The sequence below is a fragment of the Poecilia formosa genome, unplaced genomic scaffold (assembly GCF_000485575.1).
Source record: "Poecilia formosa unplaced genomic scaffold, Poecilia_formosa-5.1.2 Scaffold210, whole genome shotgun sequence".
NCBI lineage: Eukaryota > Metazoa > Chordata > Actinopteri > Cyprinodontiformes > Poeciliidae > Poecilia > Poecilia formosa.
Genome location: NW_006800149.1, coordinates 821470 through 841790, shown reverse-complemented (window position 1 = coordinate 841790; position 20321 = coordinate 821470). Strand labels below are relative to the sequence as shown.

General features: G+C 37.9%; 1 protein-coding gene and 1 long non-coding RNA gene across 2 annotated transcripts in view; both read right to left on the bottom strand.

Moving 5' to 3' along the window:
- Positions 1 to 20321, bottom strand: part of LOC107838084 (uncharacterized) — a 178378-nt gene that overhangs the window by 100472 nt on the left and 57585 nt on the right. The window lies entirely within an intron of this gene.
- Positions 2184 to 20192, bottom strand: LOC103148703 (carboxy-terminal domain RNA polymerase II polypeptide A small phosphatase 1-like). The gene is made up of 7 exons (XM_007567591.2): positions 19805 to 20192; positions 7954 to 8102; positions 7782 to 7877; positions 6596 to 6652; positions 6093 to 6185; positions 4923 to 5108; positions 2184 to 4804 (listed from the first exon to the last, which is right to left on the bottom strand). Exons 1-7 carry the CDS (start codon positions 20013 to 20015, stop codon positions 4676 to 4678), a joined length of 921 nt encoding a protein of 306 aa, XP_007567653.1. The 5' UTR covers positions 20016 to 20192; the 3' UTR covers positions 2184 to 4675.

Here is a 20321-nt window from a genome sequence, read left to right as displayed (position 1 = left end):
CATATTTTAGTTCTTAACTTGATGTCCATTAAGAAGTAAAGTTTTTATACTTTACTGGCCAATGGTAGCAATAGTGGACATGAGGATGATGAAAAATCTTTGATCACTGAGGTAAATCAAGATGGTGAGGGACATGAAATAACGGGAGATGCAAGACCTGCAGATTACAAATCTGCGTGCATTTCAAAAAAGAAAATAAATTCTGGCCTTAACAGATCAGAAAGTGAAGACATTTCCAGTAATAAATATGGAATCATGTCATACCTCAGATACCTGAGGTCAAGAATGTATTGATCATCAGAGCCAGGTCTTCCCCTTGACATGATACTGTTTTTTTCACTTCTTGGGGGAGGTGAATCTTTTATATTTCAAGGAATCTGTAGCTTGTCTACTTATAAATGAGAGTTCCATCCAGACCAGTGCCATCTCATCACCATTGAAACGCAGACTGGTGTCCAAGGCAGTGGTGTCCAAAGTTGGCCCTTGAGTGCCGGCATCCTGCATGTTCTATTTCTCTGCCTGGTGGTAGTAACTTCCTCCTCAGCATGTGTCCTGAGGTCTTCTAATGAGCCCCGTTTGATCCAGGTGTGATGAACCAGGGAGAGAACTAATATGTGAAGGATGCCGATTCGCAAGGACCGACTTTGGACATCATTGGTCTAAGATACTCATGAGATCAGGTTGAGGTCTGGGGAACACTGGCCCTACCTCACTGCAACCAAAAATATCAACATGCAATGATCCAGCCTGCAGACAAAACTAAATACATCTACATCCAATGTGTTGTTTGCAACCTGGATGCTTTGTGCATTTTCATACAAGATAGCCTTTATTTTTTATAAGTCTGAAACTGAAGAGACAGTACTGTTGTTACAGAAAACAACAGAATGACTTAGGTGCCATATTCAATGTCGTTTGTTTTATAAAATTAAACATGTCCATAATAAAATCATACTGCTTCAGAAGGAGACAAAATAAGACTAAAATGAGATCAAGCGGTTGAATTAAGGGATCAATGTCTGAATTAAGGGATCAGTTAGTAGTGAACATTAGACTAGGATGAAAGTTGAATGCAATGTTATATATTTATGCATTCTGTTAACTAATGTCAAAATATATTCACATTATAGTATATAGCATTTCGTTAGTTGAAAAGACGTAATTACATGTTGTCCACTTAAGTGGACACTTGGACCAACCCTATAAAAAAAGTACAAAAACTTTTTTTCCACCTTATTTTTATGCCTTGACAAAATCAACAACACTTTGGATCATCGATTACGATCATGCATGAAAGAGTTAAAGAAAACAAAAAGCACTTACTGGTTTCCAAGATCCTAGCCTGGTAAAAACCAGCCCCTTTACTATGCCTTGCTTCCTGCAGAGGTTCTGGGCTTTTTGCTCGTCTCTGCAAATGAGAAATGTGTTGAGGTTTGACATTTTACCCAATCGCTAACGTGACCCACGCATGCGCCAATTCGGCGCCAAGAAGCTTACCAGCTGTAAACAACCATTCTCTGTGAAACAACCATCCTCTGTGAAGAGAGAGTGCCTACCCGAAAAAGGTTTATGTCAATTCAGTATTTGGAAGCATGGCCAAAACGGACTGAACAGCTTCGTTCACTTCCGCCGCTCCCATTGCTAAAAGTACATTCTAATACGGCGCAGAAAATCAACGTCATCGTCGACAACCTCCTCCTTCTGTTCGCTGAGTGGCCCTGTCAAAAATCAACCGGAAGCAATCCTAGTCAAAGGGAGAAAGCCCAGACTGCTTGAAGCCAGAACATTATTTTTTTTTACAGAATTTCACCGAAAGTTAATGGTCAACCTTCAAAGATCCGTATCTCAAACACAACATCCCCATTTATATTCACTATATTACATTTGAAAACTATTTTTAGTAATGGTTTGCCTTTCTGACCACTGCTCACGTCCCTTATGCAGATAACTGCTATAGCAAAGACATAAATTCACGAACGTTATATTGTTAGAACAAGTAATTTTCTCATTTTAGGTGACTCACTATATAGATATGTGTGTGTGTGTGCTTTTAAAGTTATGTTAAACAGGATAGACATAGAAAAGGGAATTTAGTTTCAAGATTGTCCAAACCTTCATCCTTATTTTAAACAATATTGTTAGAATTTCCATTTCTAAAACTACACTGATAAAACATTTGGTTCATTTACCACAAAATTGCCTTTAATGGACATTTTAGCCATCATATTGCTTTTTGTTTGTATTGTGCAGAACGGTGCTATCCAGAAATGTAGATTTTACTTGTGTTTGGACAATGCAGACAATAAATCCCAACAACTGTAGACGTCTGGTTGATTTTCAGTATATATTTGTATTTAGTGGTTGAGAGAAAATCTGACTGAAAAAGCTAAAATTTCAGGCTGGAAAACTGTTTGTCAGAATTCCATTTTAAAACACGTTTCTCTGATCCCGTTGAACAGAAAATGCTTTACAAAGTAGCACTTGGACCATCTTGCAATGAGCATTTATAGGAGAGAGAGAGAAAGATGGCAATATTACATACAGTCATACAGTATTTGGTATGAGAAAACAACAAAAGTCAAAAATTAGGTTACATCTAATCATCATGAGTACAGTAAAATGAATATTCCATATATATTAATGAAATTTGTTTGCTTTATTACTGTGCAAAACAACATATACATATCTATTAATGTGTAAGAAGTACAGTATCAGCAAATGGGCCCCATAGTGACGCAATACTCATAAATGTAATCACATGACTAAACGATTTCATGTTCCTATAAATACTTTGCCAATGAATTGAAAATAGCGTCATTTCTGAATCTAACACACGTGACGATGGCTTACATGGAAAACACATTTTAAAACAGTTACCCTGTTATGTGCCTAAAACAGTAAGGTACTATATTTTCAGTTATCTGTGGGCAGTTCTGATCCATATTCTACCAAGATATGAGGTATCCAACCAAGTCTTGCATAGAAAAAAGAGCTGATTGGAAAACACACTATAAATATTGTATCAGATGACCACTCCTTGGTGAAATAAGAAATAAAAATCAGTAAGTATTCAAAAACAACAAGCTAACTTGATTGAAAAGTTTTTTTTTTATATATATATAAAAATAATTCAATAGCTCTTAATCTCCCTGCCCCATCCAAAGCCTGCTACCCAGGCTCATAGTCTAACCCACCATTTTCATTCATCAGTGTCAATACAGGCCATTGTCATCGCAAACGTGGAACAGTGGATTGTTGGAGAATGTGCTGCTCTTCATTCCAACAGACCAGGAAAACGATCTCCAAGAAGGTGAGATTGGAAAAAAAGTACACATTCCAGCGTTAAATCAGCTCTACCTTGTCAGCAATTGTGTACATAGTGATTTCCTACACTTCCTACAATGCCTTTAACAACGCTCAATAATATATTAAAAAAAAAACCTTAAGGAGTGGATGTTATTTTCTGTGATTATATTTCAAATTGAAAGAATGTTAACATGGCTGCGCTACATTACAGTTAATATTACATCCATTTATGTCCTGAAGATGAAGAACTTCAGCCAAGTAACAGAACCAATAGTGTTGAACAGCTTCGAGGTGGATTTATCCTTTAAATCTGGACTGAACCAAACCATTTATTGCAACAGATGGTTTTATGCTCCCCAAACAAGCATCTTCTAACAACGTCACAAACTTGCCTCCAGGCTACAAGTACCGCTTAGGGAAGTAAATATCTCAAGCCTACTGTTTCACTACAACAGAACTTTAAATACAATCTGTTAAACCCAAGTTAAAAAGAAGAAAAAAAGTTCACGATTTGTGCGTGGCTTTAAAGCAAGGAACAAATCCGACACAGTTGTGATGCACCATTAACAGTGACTGGTTTCCAGGGGTTGGGTTGGAAGACAGTTCTGGTCCTCTGAACTCAACTGGTCATGGCGTTTATCGACCCAACAACCACTGAGAGCTGCTCTTTTTCCGGTTCAATAAGATCAAATCTAGCCTTTTTAAAAGCATGAAGTGGTGGGGAATTATGCAGAAATAATACTAAATTTGAACTTTTATGCTATTTTCTAAACATTGTTTGTGCACAAAAATCATCAGTTGCACTATAGTCTACACATCAAACAGTAAAGTGCTGTCCAATCACTTATCTTTTAATATTTTAAACTCTTACAGCTCTGACTGTAATTAATTTGAGTGAGATTATTTTATAACACTGCCTTGATGATTCCAGAACAGCGCTAAAAACAAGGGTCAAATGAACGCTGGTCCAACATGCGTAGGAGACATGAATGATCTGCATTGCTTGGATGGAACACATGTCCTTTCATGTAAACCTTTAAAAAAAAATCCTTTCAGATCAGTTTAAAGGAGCATCCCATGGAGAAATCAGCGTCCAGTACCCAGGTGGAATCCAGAGGATTCGTGGCTACACTGTGTCATTAAATATTCATTCATCCTGTCTGTGTTTGACCAGAAGATGGCAGTGCCGGTCAGGAAGCTGGTTGTCTACTGGGAGGGTGAAGGGTCTGTCAGCTGTGAAGCAGCGTTGTGTTCTGGTGGGCAGTGATAGGTGGAGCTCCAGCCTCGCTGGTGTGTTCGGCTTTTTTCTCTCTTTCTGTTTTGTTTCTACGGCATTTTGTTCGGAGCTGAGGTGAAGACCTCAACGGTGTTAGCTCGGAGTCCCTTGTTGCTTGAGGACTGTGTAGACGTTGTCCACTTTGCTCAGCCTCTCGAAGAACGGGATGAGGTCCATCAGCTCGGTGTCGGACATGTCGTCGAACCAAGAAGCAACGGGAACCTTCACAGAGACAATATGGAGAATATTTAACGTCACTCAATGCAATGACTAATAGCCAGCTGTCATAGAAAAATAAAATTAAATGTCCAGAGACAGTGAAGACTGAGTGTGCACTCACTGCGTTGTCGGGATGGAAGATGTAGGAGGCGGGGGAGTTGTCCACAATAATGACTTTGTTGAGATCACGACCCAGACGACTCAGGTCCTTCACGTAATTACCTCGGTGGAAAACGCACGACTCCCTAAAGAGGCGGCAGCGGAACGCCCCCCACTTGTCCAGGAGGTCAGAGACGGGGTCTGCGTACTGACGGAAAGACACGGTCAGATTTACAGGACCCATTTAAAGACGCTTGGTTTGTGTTAGCATGAGCCTGTGTCAGAGCAGCAGGCAATGATCTCAGAAAAGTGTCATCAATAAAACTAAATATATAATCGAGTAAGTTTTCCCACAATCAAATGTGTAATTTAATAAGTCAAAGTGGAATTTGTGAATTGTCCAAAAAGTGAATTTTACAACGCCAAGACAGAAAGATATGAACAAAGGTCGATGTTCAGCTATTCCCACTCTCTTACTGCAAAGTGGAAAACATTTATAGCAGATGCTAATCTCTCCAGAAGAAAATAATTATTTTCCAAAGTTGTTTGGCCAAAAAAGGTTTGCATAAACAAATGATTTTTCAAAACTGTAATGAAGAGTGAGATGAAAATCCAAAGCAGAAATCTTAACAAATGAGCATCACATCCCTTACTCCAACACCTCTTTAACCGTACGAGCAGACAGATTTAAAAAGGTGTGGCAAAAGCAAATGAGCAGAATTACCAGTGTCATACATGACATGTTAGTCTGGAATAGCTGTTAGCATATTATGACGGACATATAGTGACAGTCTTCAGTCAGAGGCTTCTTATTGTGTGTTGCAAGACTGACTGCTGCAGGAGATCCTTTCTCCCTGCAGTTTTTTGTGAATTAGCTTGTCATAGTCACAAGTTAACTCAAAATTCTGTGGAAAGAAAACTCAAAACATTGCAAATCACTTTGTATTTCTTCACAGATTAGAAATATATCACTTTACACCGTGTTGCATCACCTCTGCCTGCAAACGTTTAGAAATATTTCCTGTTCCTGCTTGACAACATTATTTCAAATGTTCAACTGCCTAACAGTGTCTCCTTTGACATGTTTTTATTTACTGCAAGCACTGTCAAAGGTCAGGCTTTTCCACTACGGATTACCTTCTAATTTACTGTACAGAAATGGACAGATCCTCCTCCATGCTAAAGCTGTTACCTTTGCTAAACTGGCAGTGAACAGGACACACTCGAAGAGCTCTCCCATCCTCTTCAGGAACTCATCGACATGCGGCCGCTTCAGGACGTATACCTGGAAACACAGGAATCTTCAAATCGGCCTAATTTTCTCTGAAAGGCAACATGTTTCTGCAGATTCCAGTCGACAGCGTCAAATATATCTGAATGCAAAACGAAGCTAAGGGCAGCATCAGACTTGCATCTGAAGCTGAATATCAAGGTATGTGCATAGATGGTAGTCAGACAGTATATGTGAGCCGATGAAGTTCTCCTGAAGGCGGCAGCATTGGTGTCCGAGGCCAACGTTCCTGAACCAAGTCATCCGGAACAGGCTGTGCTTGTCTGAACAAACCTATCCTGGATTACTTGAATCAGGCCCAGAGCCATGAGGCACATCATCCCGCTCTGTCAGTCACTTGAACTCAGATGACACCTGCAGACTCAGCCAATCAGAGACATGGGGAGATGACAGAGTGGTGTTACCTGGTGTACGGTTCCATCTATTTCCACGGGAATGATGAAATCTGCATTGTTCACAGGCTGGTGAAAGAGACAGACATGGAGACGTTAGTAATTAAACATCCAGCGTCTCTGTAAAGAATATAGCAATGCCTTTTGGAGAATGAAAAAGACTTTGCATGGAAAGGTGTTGTTCTGGTTTTTAGAAACCAGCCGGTCAGTTGATGGAAATTCACTGACAGTAAGGAACAGACTGAGTTAAACAGAAAGAAACTGAGCTGGTCTCTGGTTTCTTTAAGACATTTTCCTTACATATGGAAAAAAAACATTTTTGACTTCAGTAAACTCAGTGGGTGAGCTGCTCTGGTCCTGGAGCTGCAGTAGAAGTCCCCACCATCACACTCCCACCACTGTGTTCCTACAAGTTCTCCATGTTTACTTTTCCAGACTCATATTTCCAAAGATTATTATATTACCAAAAAGCAAATAATGAACTTCACTGTGGTTATAGGAACACTCTTAAATAGAAGACTGAATATTTCAAGAGATGGGCAGAAAGGAAGGAAAGAAGGAACAAAAAGAAAATAAACAAAGGAAGGAAGAAAAGAAGGAGTAAGAAGGGAAGGAACAAATGAACAAAAATGAATGAATGAAAACCATAGAAAAAAGGTCTTGGGCAAAGAAAGAAGGACATGTGGAAGGAGAAAAATAAGGAAGAAAGCAAAGGGAAGAGACAGAAGTTTACAAAGCAAATACTTCTCAAAATTCCTATTCCAGTTATCCAGACATAAAAAAAGCACTTGAATCAAATTCCAGACTTTTCCAGACTGGAATAGATGTGAACTGCAGGAACGCTGCAGTTCACATCTAACTATTGACATGTTAGATTTAGTTTTCTCCTAAAGATTTAGTTTTCTCCTAAAGTGGAGTAGAGGTCTCACGTCCAACTTATTTATTCAACTGAAGGCTTCCACCTTTCTGTTTCGAACCCTGTTATCTGACCTTTGAACCTGGTCTGAGCTCAGACCTTGGGGTGGATTTGCTGGGAGGTCTACTTCCGGGAAGACTGGCAAACATTAATTGCTTTCTACAAACTTGGGATATTTTGGCCTTACAACTATTCCCACATTGATGGACAACAACAATTTCTTCCCCAAAGACCTTGTTATTGTCACGTTTTTGTTGTACCCATAATCCCCCTGTGACTCACCTTAAAAGAGCTGTGAACTAACGTCTCATCCAGGTCTATCACCACACAGATCTTCCCAGCGTCTTTTGACTTGACTGGAGGCAGCAGTGGCTTGACCTGGACAGAAACACACATGTTGACTGCAAACCCAACACTTTCCTCTCTGATTCAACCAAGGAGGAAGTAAGCACACCTTGGAGACTGTCCCATTCTCCTCCACTAAGAGAGGGGCGTTGTTGTTGACGGGTGGGGGTTCAGGCTGGTCCCGGCAAAGGCAACAGAACAGGCCGGAGAATAGGCCTCTGCTTCGCGGCTTCTTAGATGACGGGGAGGGAGAAGAGCCTGCAGAAAAGACAGGAATTCACAGAGTCATTCTTAACCCTCCGGACTGTACGAAGATGAACACATTAGGAGGTTTGAAAAGGAATGAGGCGCAACTACTTAATTTTAACCACTTTCTGCTTTAAAAAAGTCTGATTCTTCTCTGATGCTTTGTGGTGAATGTCATAAGTGAGGTATTGTTAGGCAAGCTGCGGATACTCTGAGGAAACCCAGAGACACACCCACTATGAAGTCAACTGGAGGCTAAAATAAAACTTCCCCTCTGGTAACCTTTGTCCAACTGGAAGCAGAAACAAAGAAAACCTGCCTTTTGTAGGCCTTGGGTCATGTGACGCTCATCATGATTTCTTTGTTTGAGGAAACTTATTTTTGGCTGACAGTGATGCTAGTTGTTCCGTTGTTAAATTGCAATTTTTTAATTTTAATAATTGTCTTCACAGACTTGGAAGGTGTGACACAAATAAACATCTGCCTTGAGTTTCCACAGATTGATTCATCAAGTTCAGCCCTTAAGCCAAGACTTGGATTTATGTACAATCAAAAATCTTTAGTCTTAAATATCACCAATAAAGTATTCATTAAGAGAAATTACATGCTTGATCTTTAATAGTGAAAAATATTTATTTATTTCTTTTTACCATTTTTGTCCACCATTTTAATTACTGTATATTCCGGACTATAAGCCGCACCTCCAAATTTTTTAGAAAAACCAGTAAACAGATATCTCTGAAGTTCTAGGTTTTCCACAACGATGCAGAACGCAGCAGAGGGGGGCGAACACCCAAAATTTGAGTCATAACAGGTCACATTTATTATGGTTGATAAAGAAAAAGTTGCCAAGTTTAGATTTAACTGAACTGATTATGAGGGTGTATGAGTTTGAAGAGAAAAATCTCCTTCGTTTCTGCTACTAGCATGTGCTAAATGAAAATGGGTGTCTTCTTCTCCTGCTTCTTTAGATTTCAACAGCAGCTTGCATCCATTATTGTTGCACTACTGCCATCTATTGAATCCTAATATCTATACCTCAAATTCTCCCAATATTATCTCCCAGTGTTATTTAAAAAACAAAAAATCTTCTTTTTCCCCTCAATGCTATTTAACTGATCAGCAACATTCTCAAATTTCAATTCCCTATTAAAACCTAATTCCGTTTTAATGGGCGCTTTCTTCTTTTATTTCCAATTTTGACTTCCAATGATTCACTTCCTGCTAAAGAGCCCCCTGGTGGTTGAAGAAAAATCCACATATAAGCCGCACTGGCCTATAAGCCGCATGGTTCAAAGCTTAGGAAAAAAGAAGCGGCTTATAGCCCAGAAAATACGGTATATGTCATAATTTCATTATTTGATTAAAAAAATATTCATTGGATTATTAACACAAACCCAGTTGTAAAACCTTGGTCTTCAGCCTACGTTTGCTTATCCACTTCAAATAACACCAGTTCAAAGTTTTGCTGTATAACAAATCTGTGTTTCCATCCAATTGTCATGCAACTTTTGTCTGAACTACTAAAATGTCATAAAAGGAAAAAGCAAAGTAGGCATGCTTCCATCTACTGGTATGAAGCAAGTCAACCAGGCTACAAAGAGTATAATTTTGTCAGATATTGACGCTACTCATGTCTGTAATAAACAGGAAATAGAGGTTAGAAGCTAGCATGACTACACATCCTAAAAAAAAGAAGAGTCCTCCCCTCTGAACTGGAGGTTTTGACTCTGAAATTTTACCATTCTCTGAATTTTGTAAGGGAAGGCTACGGTCCTTTCCTTCAGACCCTGTGCACCCACTATCCTGCTTCATCTGCCACTGGTACAACACAAGTCTTCTGTTTGGCTTGCAATAAGTCTTAGGAAAAGGTGGACTATGACCGGTCCCCTTCACATCTGGAGAAAAAGGAGGACACGTTGGAAGGAGAATTTGAATTTAGACAGCCTTCGTCACATTGCTGTGCAATTGGCGTTTGAAAGGATGTAGTCCCTGAATGGCCATTACTTTCCCAACAAGCTCCCAGTGAAGACATCTTGCTACACCCAAGACAACTAATATCAATAATGTTTGGAACTCTATAAAAAGTTGTAACCAGGTTCAACAAACACTAATAATTACCTCAGACTTAAATCTTAAATGGAAGTCCCAGGGATCTGGACAATCTGGAGATGTAATAGATGCCAATGTAGTTTCTTCTTTGTGTCATGTTAAAAGTCTTTGGGGCTAAAGACTGACCTCCATCCCTCCCAAAGGAACATTTGTAGAGAATTATGACTTCCAGTAGAAAGTTAGGAAGTCTTTAATTCATAGCTAATTAAAGTCGAAGTATTGTTGGTTTCAAGTCACAATCGCTTATCTTAGTTACAAAGTTTATTCCTCTGCCTGTCATCCCTGTAATTAAACACTTCTCCAAACTCTTTTCTTCCTTACACCAGACTTTGCTTCCATCTCTGTTCTCTTGTTCCATCCGGACGTGACCGCGTTACTAACACACAAACCTCTGTTGTGGTGCTCTCACGCCTCTTTTTTTCCCTCCTCCTCCCCCTCCATTTGTGGATTCAAACCAACGGTGTGACCCTCCGCCGGCCTCTGCCGCGCACAGGCCAAAACAGGAAGAGGAAACAGACGGGTATCACTGGGAGGAAGCTCCTTGCCAGCAGGTTTTAAGAGGAGCAACACTACTACTGTCCCATGATTTCAGAGTTTGTTTTCCTTGTCATGAACAGTTTCTCCTATGTTTGTGCAAATTCAGCTTCCTCTTTACTCTAAACAGCAATTAACGCTGTAATTTGCAACAGATAAAGCATCTAATGTCATAAGAAACACACAGAGGAAGACTTATGTTTTCTTATTTCACTCCTTCATATCCTCAGGATTTCAGCTTCCGTCTCATGGCCTTATTTGCTCTCAGGAGTCTTAATTCACTTCAGTGTTCCAGCCTCCCCACCCCACCATCACATGCCTGTCTGCAAGAAAAATGTCCAACTGGGTGCTGACTGCAAAACACAGAGCATGAATGAACTTACAAAAAAAGGGGGTCTGTGAAAATGACAAAGAGAGAGCTAACATGTAGCGAAAAGGAAAGTACTGGAGGCATTTAACGAAGAAGAAAAAGATGTCTGACTGATGGGTAAACCTGAAGCAAAGGTTTTAGGTCAAGAAATTCAAGTGCCAGTGATCTTGTTCTGCGCCTTAAAAAAATGTGTGTTCTTCAGGAGAGCATTAAGGTTTTCTGTTGCTTTTTTCGTAATACTATGCTCTACTACCTCACCTGCGAAAAAATGCTAGATAGAAGGAAACATTTTTAATTCAGATTCTTTTGATGCGTTAAAGTGAAACACAAACAGGAAGTAAATAGTACATTGATTGTGAAAAATCAACACTTTCTGTTTTCTCTTCCTGCTCAGCTTATCAGCTTGTTGCAATTTGAGATGGCTGCAGACAAAAATAAACTCAACGCATATTTCTAGTGCAGCATAGAGACACTTACCAGCTCTTCTGGTGGAACCAAAGGGGCGCCCTTTAGAAAGATGGCTGCTGGAATGCATGCAGCCAGATGAGACAGAATTCAGTTTTTGACTCTTTACATCTTTGACTGAAATCATACCTCTACATACCACACTACAGGAAAAACAACTAACAATAATAATGATAAAAATATTAATAAATAAAATAATTACAGCTATCATTTTCTACTGTTATTATGAAATGCTATAATAATAATAATAATAATAATAATAATGAATACTCTAATTACAACTAAAATAGTTATTACTATTGATATTAATTAGAGAAAAATAAACATGATTATGACTATACTTATTAATACTTTGTATTATTAATTGACAATAATAATAATAATAATAATAATAAGCACTAATAAGCACTAATAACTATTGATATTATTAATTCCTACAGCAGCAACACTCAGTAAATATAATTAAAACCATCAGTTATTACCATTATCATGCAATAATTATAAGAAATATTACAATTACAGTAATACTGTTTTGTGTTATTAATGATAATAATAATTTTGACATTCATGCTTATACACACTTCCTATTGACTATAAAAGCATAAACTAGCAGCAAGGCCAGCACTGTTGCATAATCTGCTCAGCTGACATTTAACACCAACACTTTAAACTAGACATAGAATGAAAGTCAGAAAAGTACAGGATGGCTCTTTTTCTCCAGAAGAGCATCCAACAAATATATGAGAGCATAAAGTTGTGGTATAATGCAAGGTGTAGCATAACAGAGTTAAGTATCAAATTTAAGTCCAATATGCCACCCAGAAGCCCCTCTGTTTCGCCTTCAGCTCTTTTAATGAGCTCAAACCACTTCAAGAGGCCATGGAACACCAAAAGCCGTTATTTGCATCTATATTGCTCTAATTCTTCTAGTAAAAGTCTCCTAATTGTTATTTGAACAAATTTTTGTAGCATTTTACAATCTTAAAAAAATAAAACACAATTCATGTGGTTTTCAACAAAGATCAAAGAATCAAGTAAAAAAAATTGCTCTGGTTACAGAACAATAACTGGAGCTGCTGTTTGGAGCCAAGCAGAGCCGGAGACACTGAGACACGGAGACACGGAGACGTGCAGACTGGAAGGATCCCAACAGCCAACCAGAGGATGCTTCATAACAACATAGCACCGATATGAACATCTATCATATTCATATCTATATCTGAATATTGCTCTTACCAGTAGGCTGCACAGTGGTGCAGTTGGTAGAGCTGTTGCCTTGCAGTGAGAAGGTTCTGGGTTTGATTCCCAGCCTGGGGTCTTTCTGCATGGAATTTGCGTGTTGGGTTCTCTCCGGGTACTCCGGCTTCCTCCCACAGTCCAAAAACATGACTGTAAGGTTAAATGGTCTCTCTAAATTGTCCCTAGGTGTGAGTGTGTGTGTGCATGGTTGTTTGTCCTGTCTGTCTCTGTGTTGCCCTGCGACAGACTGGCAACCTGTCCAGGGTGTACCCCACCTTTCGCCCAGAACGTTAGCTGGAGATAGGCACCAGCACCTCCCAACCCCACTAAGGGACAAGAATGTATAGAAAATGGATGGATGGCTCTTACCAGTATTATGAACATTTTGCTACATTTCATGACATCGCCTACATTACTTCAGATAAAATCCCCACAATCCCACACTGCATCACTGTCACATGACCAAACAAACACCACATATAAACAAGGTGGAAAAAATTTTATTAAGCAATGTGTTAAACAATGATAAACATCGATATGTTAGCGCCGATATCGCACATCCCTACTTAATAACATTTAAGTAATTGGGGAAAAAAAAATCCCTTTTTTTCCCCAATTAATAACAATAAATACAACCTAAGCTACATCCATGCAGAGACCTGGACTTTGACTGGGCCATTGCAACACTTTTTTTTTCTCTCATCCAGCTTGAGCTCACAGATAATCTCATATCTGATTCAAGAATACTTCAATACATCAGATAAACTAGTTGTGCTGCAGAACACACATCACCACACCTCCTTTACCGAGCTTTACAGCTAGAATAAATCTTTCCATCACAGCAGTTTATACTTCTACCTACTCTGTGTCTTATTAAATTTCGGAGAATTTCACGTTCTGACTTTGATGTGAACTTGCAGGACCATCCATTCAACGAAGATGACCAGATAAAAGCTGCCTTCTGCTGCAGCTAAACTCAGTAATTATATAGGAGCTCATTTTTATGTTTTTTACACTTTTTTGTAAAATTCATTGCCCTGTAAAAGCAGGCACATTGATTTTATTGAGGGGTAACTAACTAACTAACTAACTAACTAACAGTAGTAAACACAAATTCTGTTTTATGAAGTCAGTTATTGTGTTCTCATGATTAAAATGCTCGGGTGGATTAAATAGTTTCCTCAGCCTGGCATAACTGAAATCTGTCATCATTTCCCCGTAATAATCCACATCTTCCCCTCATGATTTTTTAAATATTTCTGCCTCTTCATGTTCAACTTCAGACATCAGATACTTCAGTCGAGTTCTGCGGCTCATCTAATCTCCTAACCTTAGCTGCTAAAAACATCGCTAAAAGCGTTTAAAATGCTGACAGAACTGATGATGCCTATTAAAAATCAGCTTTGATCTCACAGAAAGTTTTATTTAAAAAACATAAAATAAAATGGACAACTATAAATTTATGGCAAATGTTTCTACAGTTGTGGAGAAAATGAGGATGATAAAAGGAAATAAACAAAGAAAAGTTTTTAATCCAGATATATAATATAATTTAGGTATATGTAGTAATATAATAACTGCAGGTTTTACCAATTTTTCCGCTCTTAAAGCGGAAAAATTGCTTTGATTAAGCAATTTTTCCACTAAAGCTGGCACTAAAAGCAACAGCTTTATTTTAGAAAACTCATGCTCCACAAATATCAACAAGACAGAGAAGAAAATTTATCTCTCCGTGTTTTTATTTATATTTAAAATAAAAACATGAATGAAAGAGTGGCTCTTTAAAAATAATGATACATTTCCTATATAGCTACTTATCAAAAATGTTTTTTTATTTCTCCAAACATGCTTTATGTCACTCAACTGGGTAAAAATGTCTGTCAGATTTCAGGCTCAAACATCAACATAAAGCTTCATCCAGTGGCTGTAAGCGACAGTGAGCCAACATTCCCAACATGCATCAAGGCAAAGTTACGCAACAGATTCAGCTGCTGCACATGTACAAGAAACAAGCACCACCACTAACATCTGCTCATGTTTCACCTGATCCTTTATTGCCAAAACATGCTCTTCTTCTGTGGTGGAGGTCTGATCTGCTGCTGAAATGTCAGTGCCGTGTTGGGACTGCCACTGGCTCCAGGATTATTCAGTAACCTGCACATTTCTTGTTAATGTTCAACTGGAACAACTGGAACTGTACAGTATGCCGTTTTGTTCTTCTGGGAGTTTATCTCATTGCTACTCATCCAGGCATGTAAGTCTGTGTGTTCCTGTTTACCTGAAAAGATTGAAGTTGTGAAGATCCAAATTGGTACAATTTGAAAATGAAAACCCCCACTTTTTCTCAGTCACTAAATACGTAAAACTAGAGCAATTTCATTCAATTTTACAAATAAAAACAAAGTTCTGATGCATACATTTTACTCTCCACACATTTTCTGTTGCATTCCACACCATTGTACCCTCTAAAGCAACCACCAGGTCAAAGGCCAACACCAGGGCCCCGAAACAAACAATGAGCTTGTGCAGTCATTCTCGATGACCAAGAAGTTTTATTGTGAAAATCAGAAGTGTCTGTGTCCTGTCTGACAAGTCGGATGATTTGTTTGGCATGAACAGTGAAGTGTGTGGTGCGTCTCAGAAGGAAATTTCTGTTTTATGGCTAGTAACATCAACATTTATAGTTAGTAATATCTGTGTCCCCAACTAGATTTCCTTACAGCATACTAAGAGTGAAATATAGAAACTTACTTTAAATCACAGGCTGTCAAAGTGGGAACAAAACATACCTCCAGCATGTAGAAACTGATACATGTTTGGTAAGTTCTTATAGATTTAATGTAAAGTCGCGTCCAAACGTTCAGACCTACAGGTACAAAATCACCAGAGGGCTGTTTCATAAAAGTAGAATTACAAAATCCAGGATAAGAGATAAAGCCAGGCTTGACATAGCACCATCATCCTGACTCATCCTGACTTTTATCAGTATCACAAATACCAAACCAGATTCAGGAGGTGCAGCTATGTTGAGCCAGGCTAAAGTAATTCAGATTTCTTCAACAGACCAATGAGATCGATCACAGATTCGCTGATGCTACGCACTATATAAACTGTGTACATCATAAGTCACACCAAACAAACAGCATCTTTTTATTGAGGATTGTGAGGAATTGAAGCTCTTCATATTCAAGAAAAGAACCCTGCTACAACAGCAAATGATAGCAGATCAATTGAATACATAATTAGTGCAAAATATACATTTCCAAACCATTTTTTAACTAAAAACCATCCTAATCATACTTGTAATTGCTCAAATAAATAACTTTAACTTAATATGAACATTCATGTTAGTCTTTTTTAACATCTTATGAATATTTATACAGAACAAACAAAATTAAACATAAGAGCATTTTGCAGTATCTAGGAAGTATGTGAATAAAATATTTACTAGAATGTGCAAATGACTTACTAATAACTTGCAAAGTCCCTGCCTATATCGTCTTTAATTAGTTTTACCTATAATTTACTTCCTGATTGAGTTGTGATGCTTTTGTTTTGAAGGGACAATCTATTGTTTAACTGTTAGCGCAAAGACAGCTTAACAGATAAGTAGATAAAATGCATCTAATTATCAGCCCCCTTGATGGAGACAAAAGCATATTTATGATGTAAATAAGTACAAGTATCAAAAGTATGCTAAAACTAATATGGACTTGTTTTATTACAATACAATTGTTTCTTTATCAGCCATTTCTCTAATCCTCTCAAAACAGCAATGGTCTACTAAAGGCCTTTCTGTCAAACTGGAACAGTGGTCTCCAGAAACCCAATCGAACAGTAACATAATCCACATGGATCATTTAAAAATTGATAATAGTATTTTCTACCATCATAATGTTAAAATACTTGACTGGATACCAATATTACCTTATAGTATTTCATGCAGCATAATTAAAAAGATAGAAACAGACAGACTAGAAAACAGAATCAGTAACTAAATTCATTGGTTTCTGATCGGTGTGATCGATGACTGAACAGATCAGGCTCCAGGCTTAACTAAACCTGGCTGTTAGCATGGTGTAGAGCAGGTTAGCTGCACAGGATAAATCGCCATGGTAACTTATACATTACTGCTTTTGTAGATGGAGGTTTAACTCAGCCAGGATATCTGGAAAATCTTAAGGAAAAGCTTCATCTGCTACCCTGGTTTTGTGAAACAGTCATCAGCAAAGTCAAAAATGGCAAATGCCCTGATGAACATCACTGCTCAATATCTGGAAAATATAAAATCATGCAACCATTGTTCATTAAGGTTTGATAAACTCCATCAAATGAAATATGATGTTCTACCAGACATTGTGACCAAGAGGTCTATTGCGATTGCCTTGTTGAACACACTGACACTACACTGATAGTTCATATTTAGCATACTGCACCTTTCTACTTATGAACAAAAGTTTCCATGTAAGCATGGCTAAAAAATACATACTGTGTGAAAAAGTACAATATTCACTCATTTCACAAAGTAAAAGTCATATTTGTCACACATAGAGTGAAATATTTCAAGCCTTTATTTATTCCAATATTGGTTAAGGCTTACAGATAATAAAAGTGTACAAATCAAAGACCTCTTGCCTTAGCTCCAGACATGCAATGTTAAGAAAATATTTGCAAATTGATCTTCACTCATCTGACTTTGAGTCATTATGGTCGGCCTTATGTTAGAAGCTCCAACAGCTTCACACTTCTTCAAGGTTTATGAGTGTATAGGATTTATGGTGATTATGTAGGGAACATTTGTGAGGCTAGACACTGGTGTTGGACAAAAAAACTCTACCCAACTCTACCTCGACAAAGGTCTAAAAATCAACCACAGTTGTCTTCTGCGCTCCTGTGAGAGAGGTTTGACTGACAGACCGGCCTACCAGGTCATGTCTGCACAGTTAACAATAGTCACTCCACTGTTACAAACTCAGTGACTTTCTCACTACATTAAGCAACATTTCAGACAAAAAAAATTGCCATCAGCCAAAACTGGAATTGGCAAGTCAGACTTTTTAAAGATTGTAACCGGCTTAATTGAAGGTATGGAAGTGATTGGAACACTTGAATTCAATACTTTGGATGGTTAATCCAATATTTATGGATTAGTCAAAATGTTGGGTAATCCAATATGCCCAATAATGGCTACATGTAGTGTATGTAACTTCACATAGGTTACATACACTACATAACAGTGTATGTACATGTTGTCAAGCCTAGTTCAGACCCAGAAAATGTCTTTCCATTATTGACAGAGTGCAGCAGGCAGGTCAGTTGTGGCAATACAAAAAAATAAAAACAGGCTAGAAGGTAACAAATATCCCAGCACCTGTATCATTTTATGGCAGCATGCATATAGCGGCTTATATGACAATACAATAAATATAATTAAGCAGAAAAGAACATCTATTAGTTAAATATGTGGTTTATCTTATGTCTTCTGTATGCCAATGACATTCACCTAAAATTTGGTCATGAGAGTAACGTTTTAGTTTTTAGCTATAGAGATCAGAGCTTTTACAGATGTTTTATAATCTATAAGCAACAGTATTATATTTCGTGACTTTTCAGACAAAACAAATTTGCATAGTACAAAACAAAAATGAGCAGGGCAGGCTTTTTAAAAACTGGCAATCGACCAGAAAACTCCAATCGGGGCATCCCTACCATAAAGTTAACTTTCAGTAACCACAGTCAGTCTTTACTTACTGATCATACAGAAATAGCATTAAAGCTAGATTTTTTTCCTAAAAAAAATCACACCTTTCACAGCTTTTCCACAATGACACTCCCTATCCCAACAAAATTTTGTCAGATATTGCACAACACACATACTTATGAATCTGATATTTTAAGACCTGTAAATACTGCATTGTCTATGCTGATGTAGGAGAAATACAAAAGCTAAACTGAGTCATAGACCTAGATCCCCTTTAACCTGATTTATTAAACCAAAACAAAACTATTTTTTTCATTTTGTTTTTGAATTTTGTAACCCCTAATTATGTGGATATTTTTGTAACAAAAATATCCACAAGAGAAAACTGTATTTTCCACTCTTCTTCGTCTCAGTCATAAATATCAGTTACACATAGAAACTGATATTTATGGTTACTAATGGAAACCATACCAATCATTAATATAAGACCTTAAAATTATATATAAATAATTACTGCTCATCAAAAAAATGCTGAATGATGAGTAATCTATTATTACTTTTAACATCTTCGATATCAGTAGAAATGAAAAGAAAAATCTGGAATATTTGTAGTTTCACTAAAATAGTTTGAGATCAGAAATGTTGAGTAAAAGTCTAAGTGATACATATTATAAAATGTATCAAATCAAACTGCAAAAATAAAATACAGTATTTGCTTAAATAACAATATTAGGGCAATATTCTATAAAACTTTCACAGGTTTTTTATTCAATTGAATTTAATGGTGTTTCAGAATCTATTTGCAGTCTGAGGTAAGCATTTTTAGTGGTGTGTAATTAACATTATATTTATTTACAGTAATATATTGTAATAATTACTTTTTATTTAACTATATTCGTTATTATTTCTAATACTTTTCAGTAGTATTACTTATTTTAATTGCATTCATTTTGTTAAGAGAGTATTATACCGATGCAAAAAATTGACACGTTGGGTTGATGTGTATGATCAGGCTGCGGGGACGTCACTTCCTTCACTTTTATCAGAAGCCAAAGGGCCGCAACGATCATCTCTGTCCACACAACCACCAAACTTTCACAGTTCAACTGCGTCAAGTTGTTTTCTGACTCTTTTCATGGAAAATGAGAGCAGTAGTCTGTAATGAGCTGTAAGCAGATTACTGCAGTTTTGGATGTTGAACTCTGACCACGCAGCTGCACCAGAAAAAAAAGGAAAAAAAAAAAAAAAACTTTTCCTGACATGACAGCAGAGGACAAAAATGAACACACTCACCCTTCTCTGACGCGGCTTTATTTCCCTCTTCATCCCGGCTCACTTGGGTGATTACTGAGGACGGATTGTCCATCACGTCCAGATCCCGGATCTCACGCTTTAAACTTATGGGTTGTTTCGCCGACTCCGGTGCTGTTGCATGAACTGAACATGTACGAAAACAAAACTGAAAGGCGCCGGAAAAGTGGCAAAGCAGTCGCCTAAAGCGCATCCATTAGCTCTGCCGCAGGGTCTACTCTCTAAGCCGCTGACGTAGAAAGTTAGAAAGTTACCAAACATTTGTTTTAAAGAGTTGGTAACTTTGATTCAATATGGTGCTCAACTCCGTTCGCAATTTCAAGATACAAACATGGAGGTTTCAAGGCGCCCCTTTTTCACTTAAAGTGGCGCAGGAAGAGGGAACCGCCGTCACCGACACTCCGCCTCGCCGCGTCGACACATTTAGCTACGGTCCCTTAAACCGAACAGGACAAAGTTGCTCCAAAAGTTACACTGTGTTCTTTTAAGTTCAAAATAC

Coding starts and splice junctions, on each gene's coding strand:
- LOC103148703 (XM_007567591.2), bottom strand. CDS start 20,015: ATGCGCTTTAGGCGACTGCTTTGCCACTTTTCCGGCGCCTTTCAGTTT. Junction 8,103..19,804: donor TAAAGCCGCGTCAGAGAAGG/GTGAGTGTGTTC, acceptor TCTTTTCTGCAG/GCTCTTCTCCCTCCCCGTCA. Junction 5,109..6,092: donor TCACTGCCAGTTTAGCAAAG/GTAACAGCTTTA, acceptor TCTTTCCGTCAG/TACGCAGACCCCGTCTCTGA.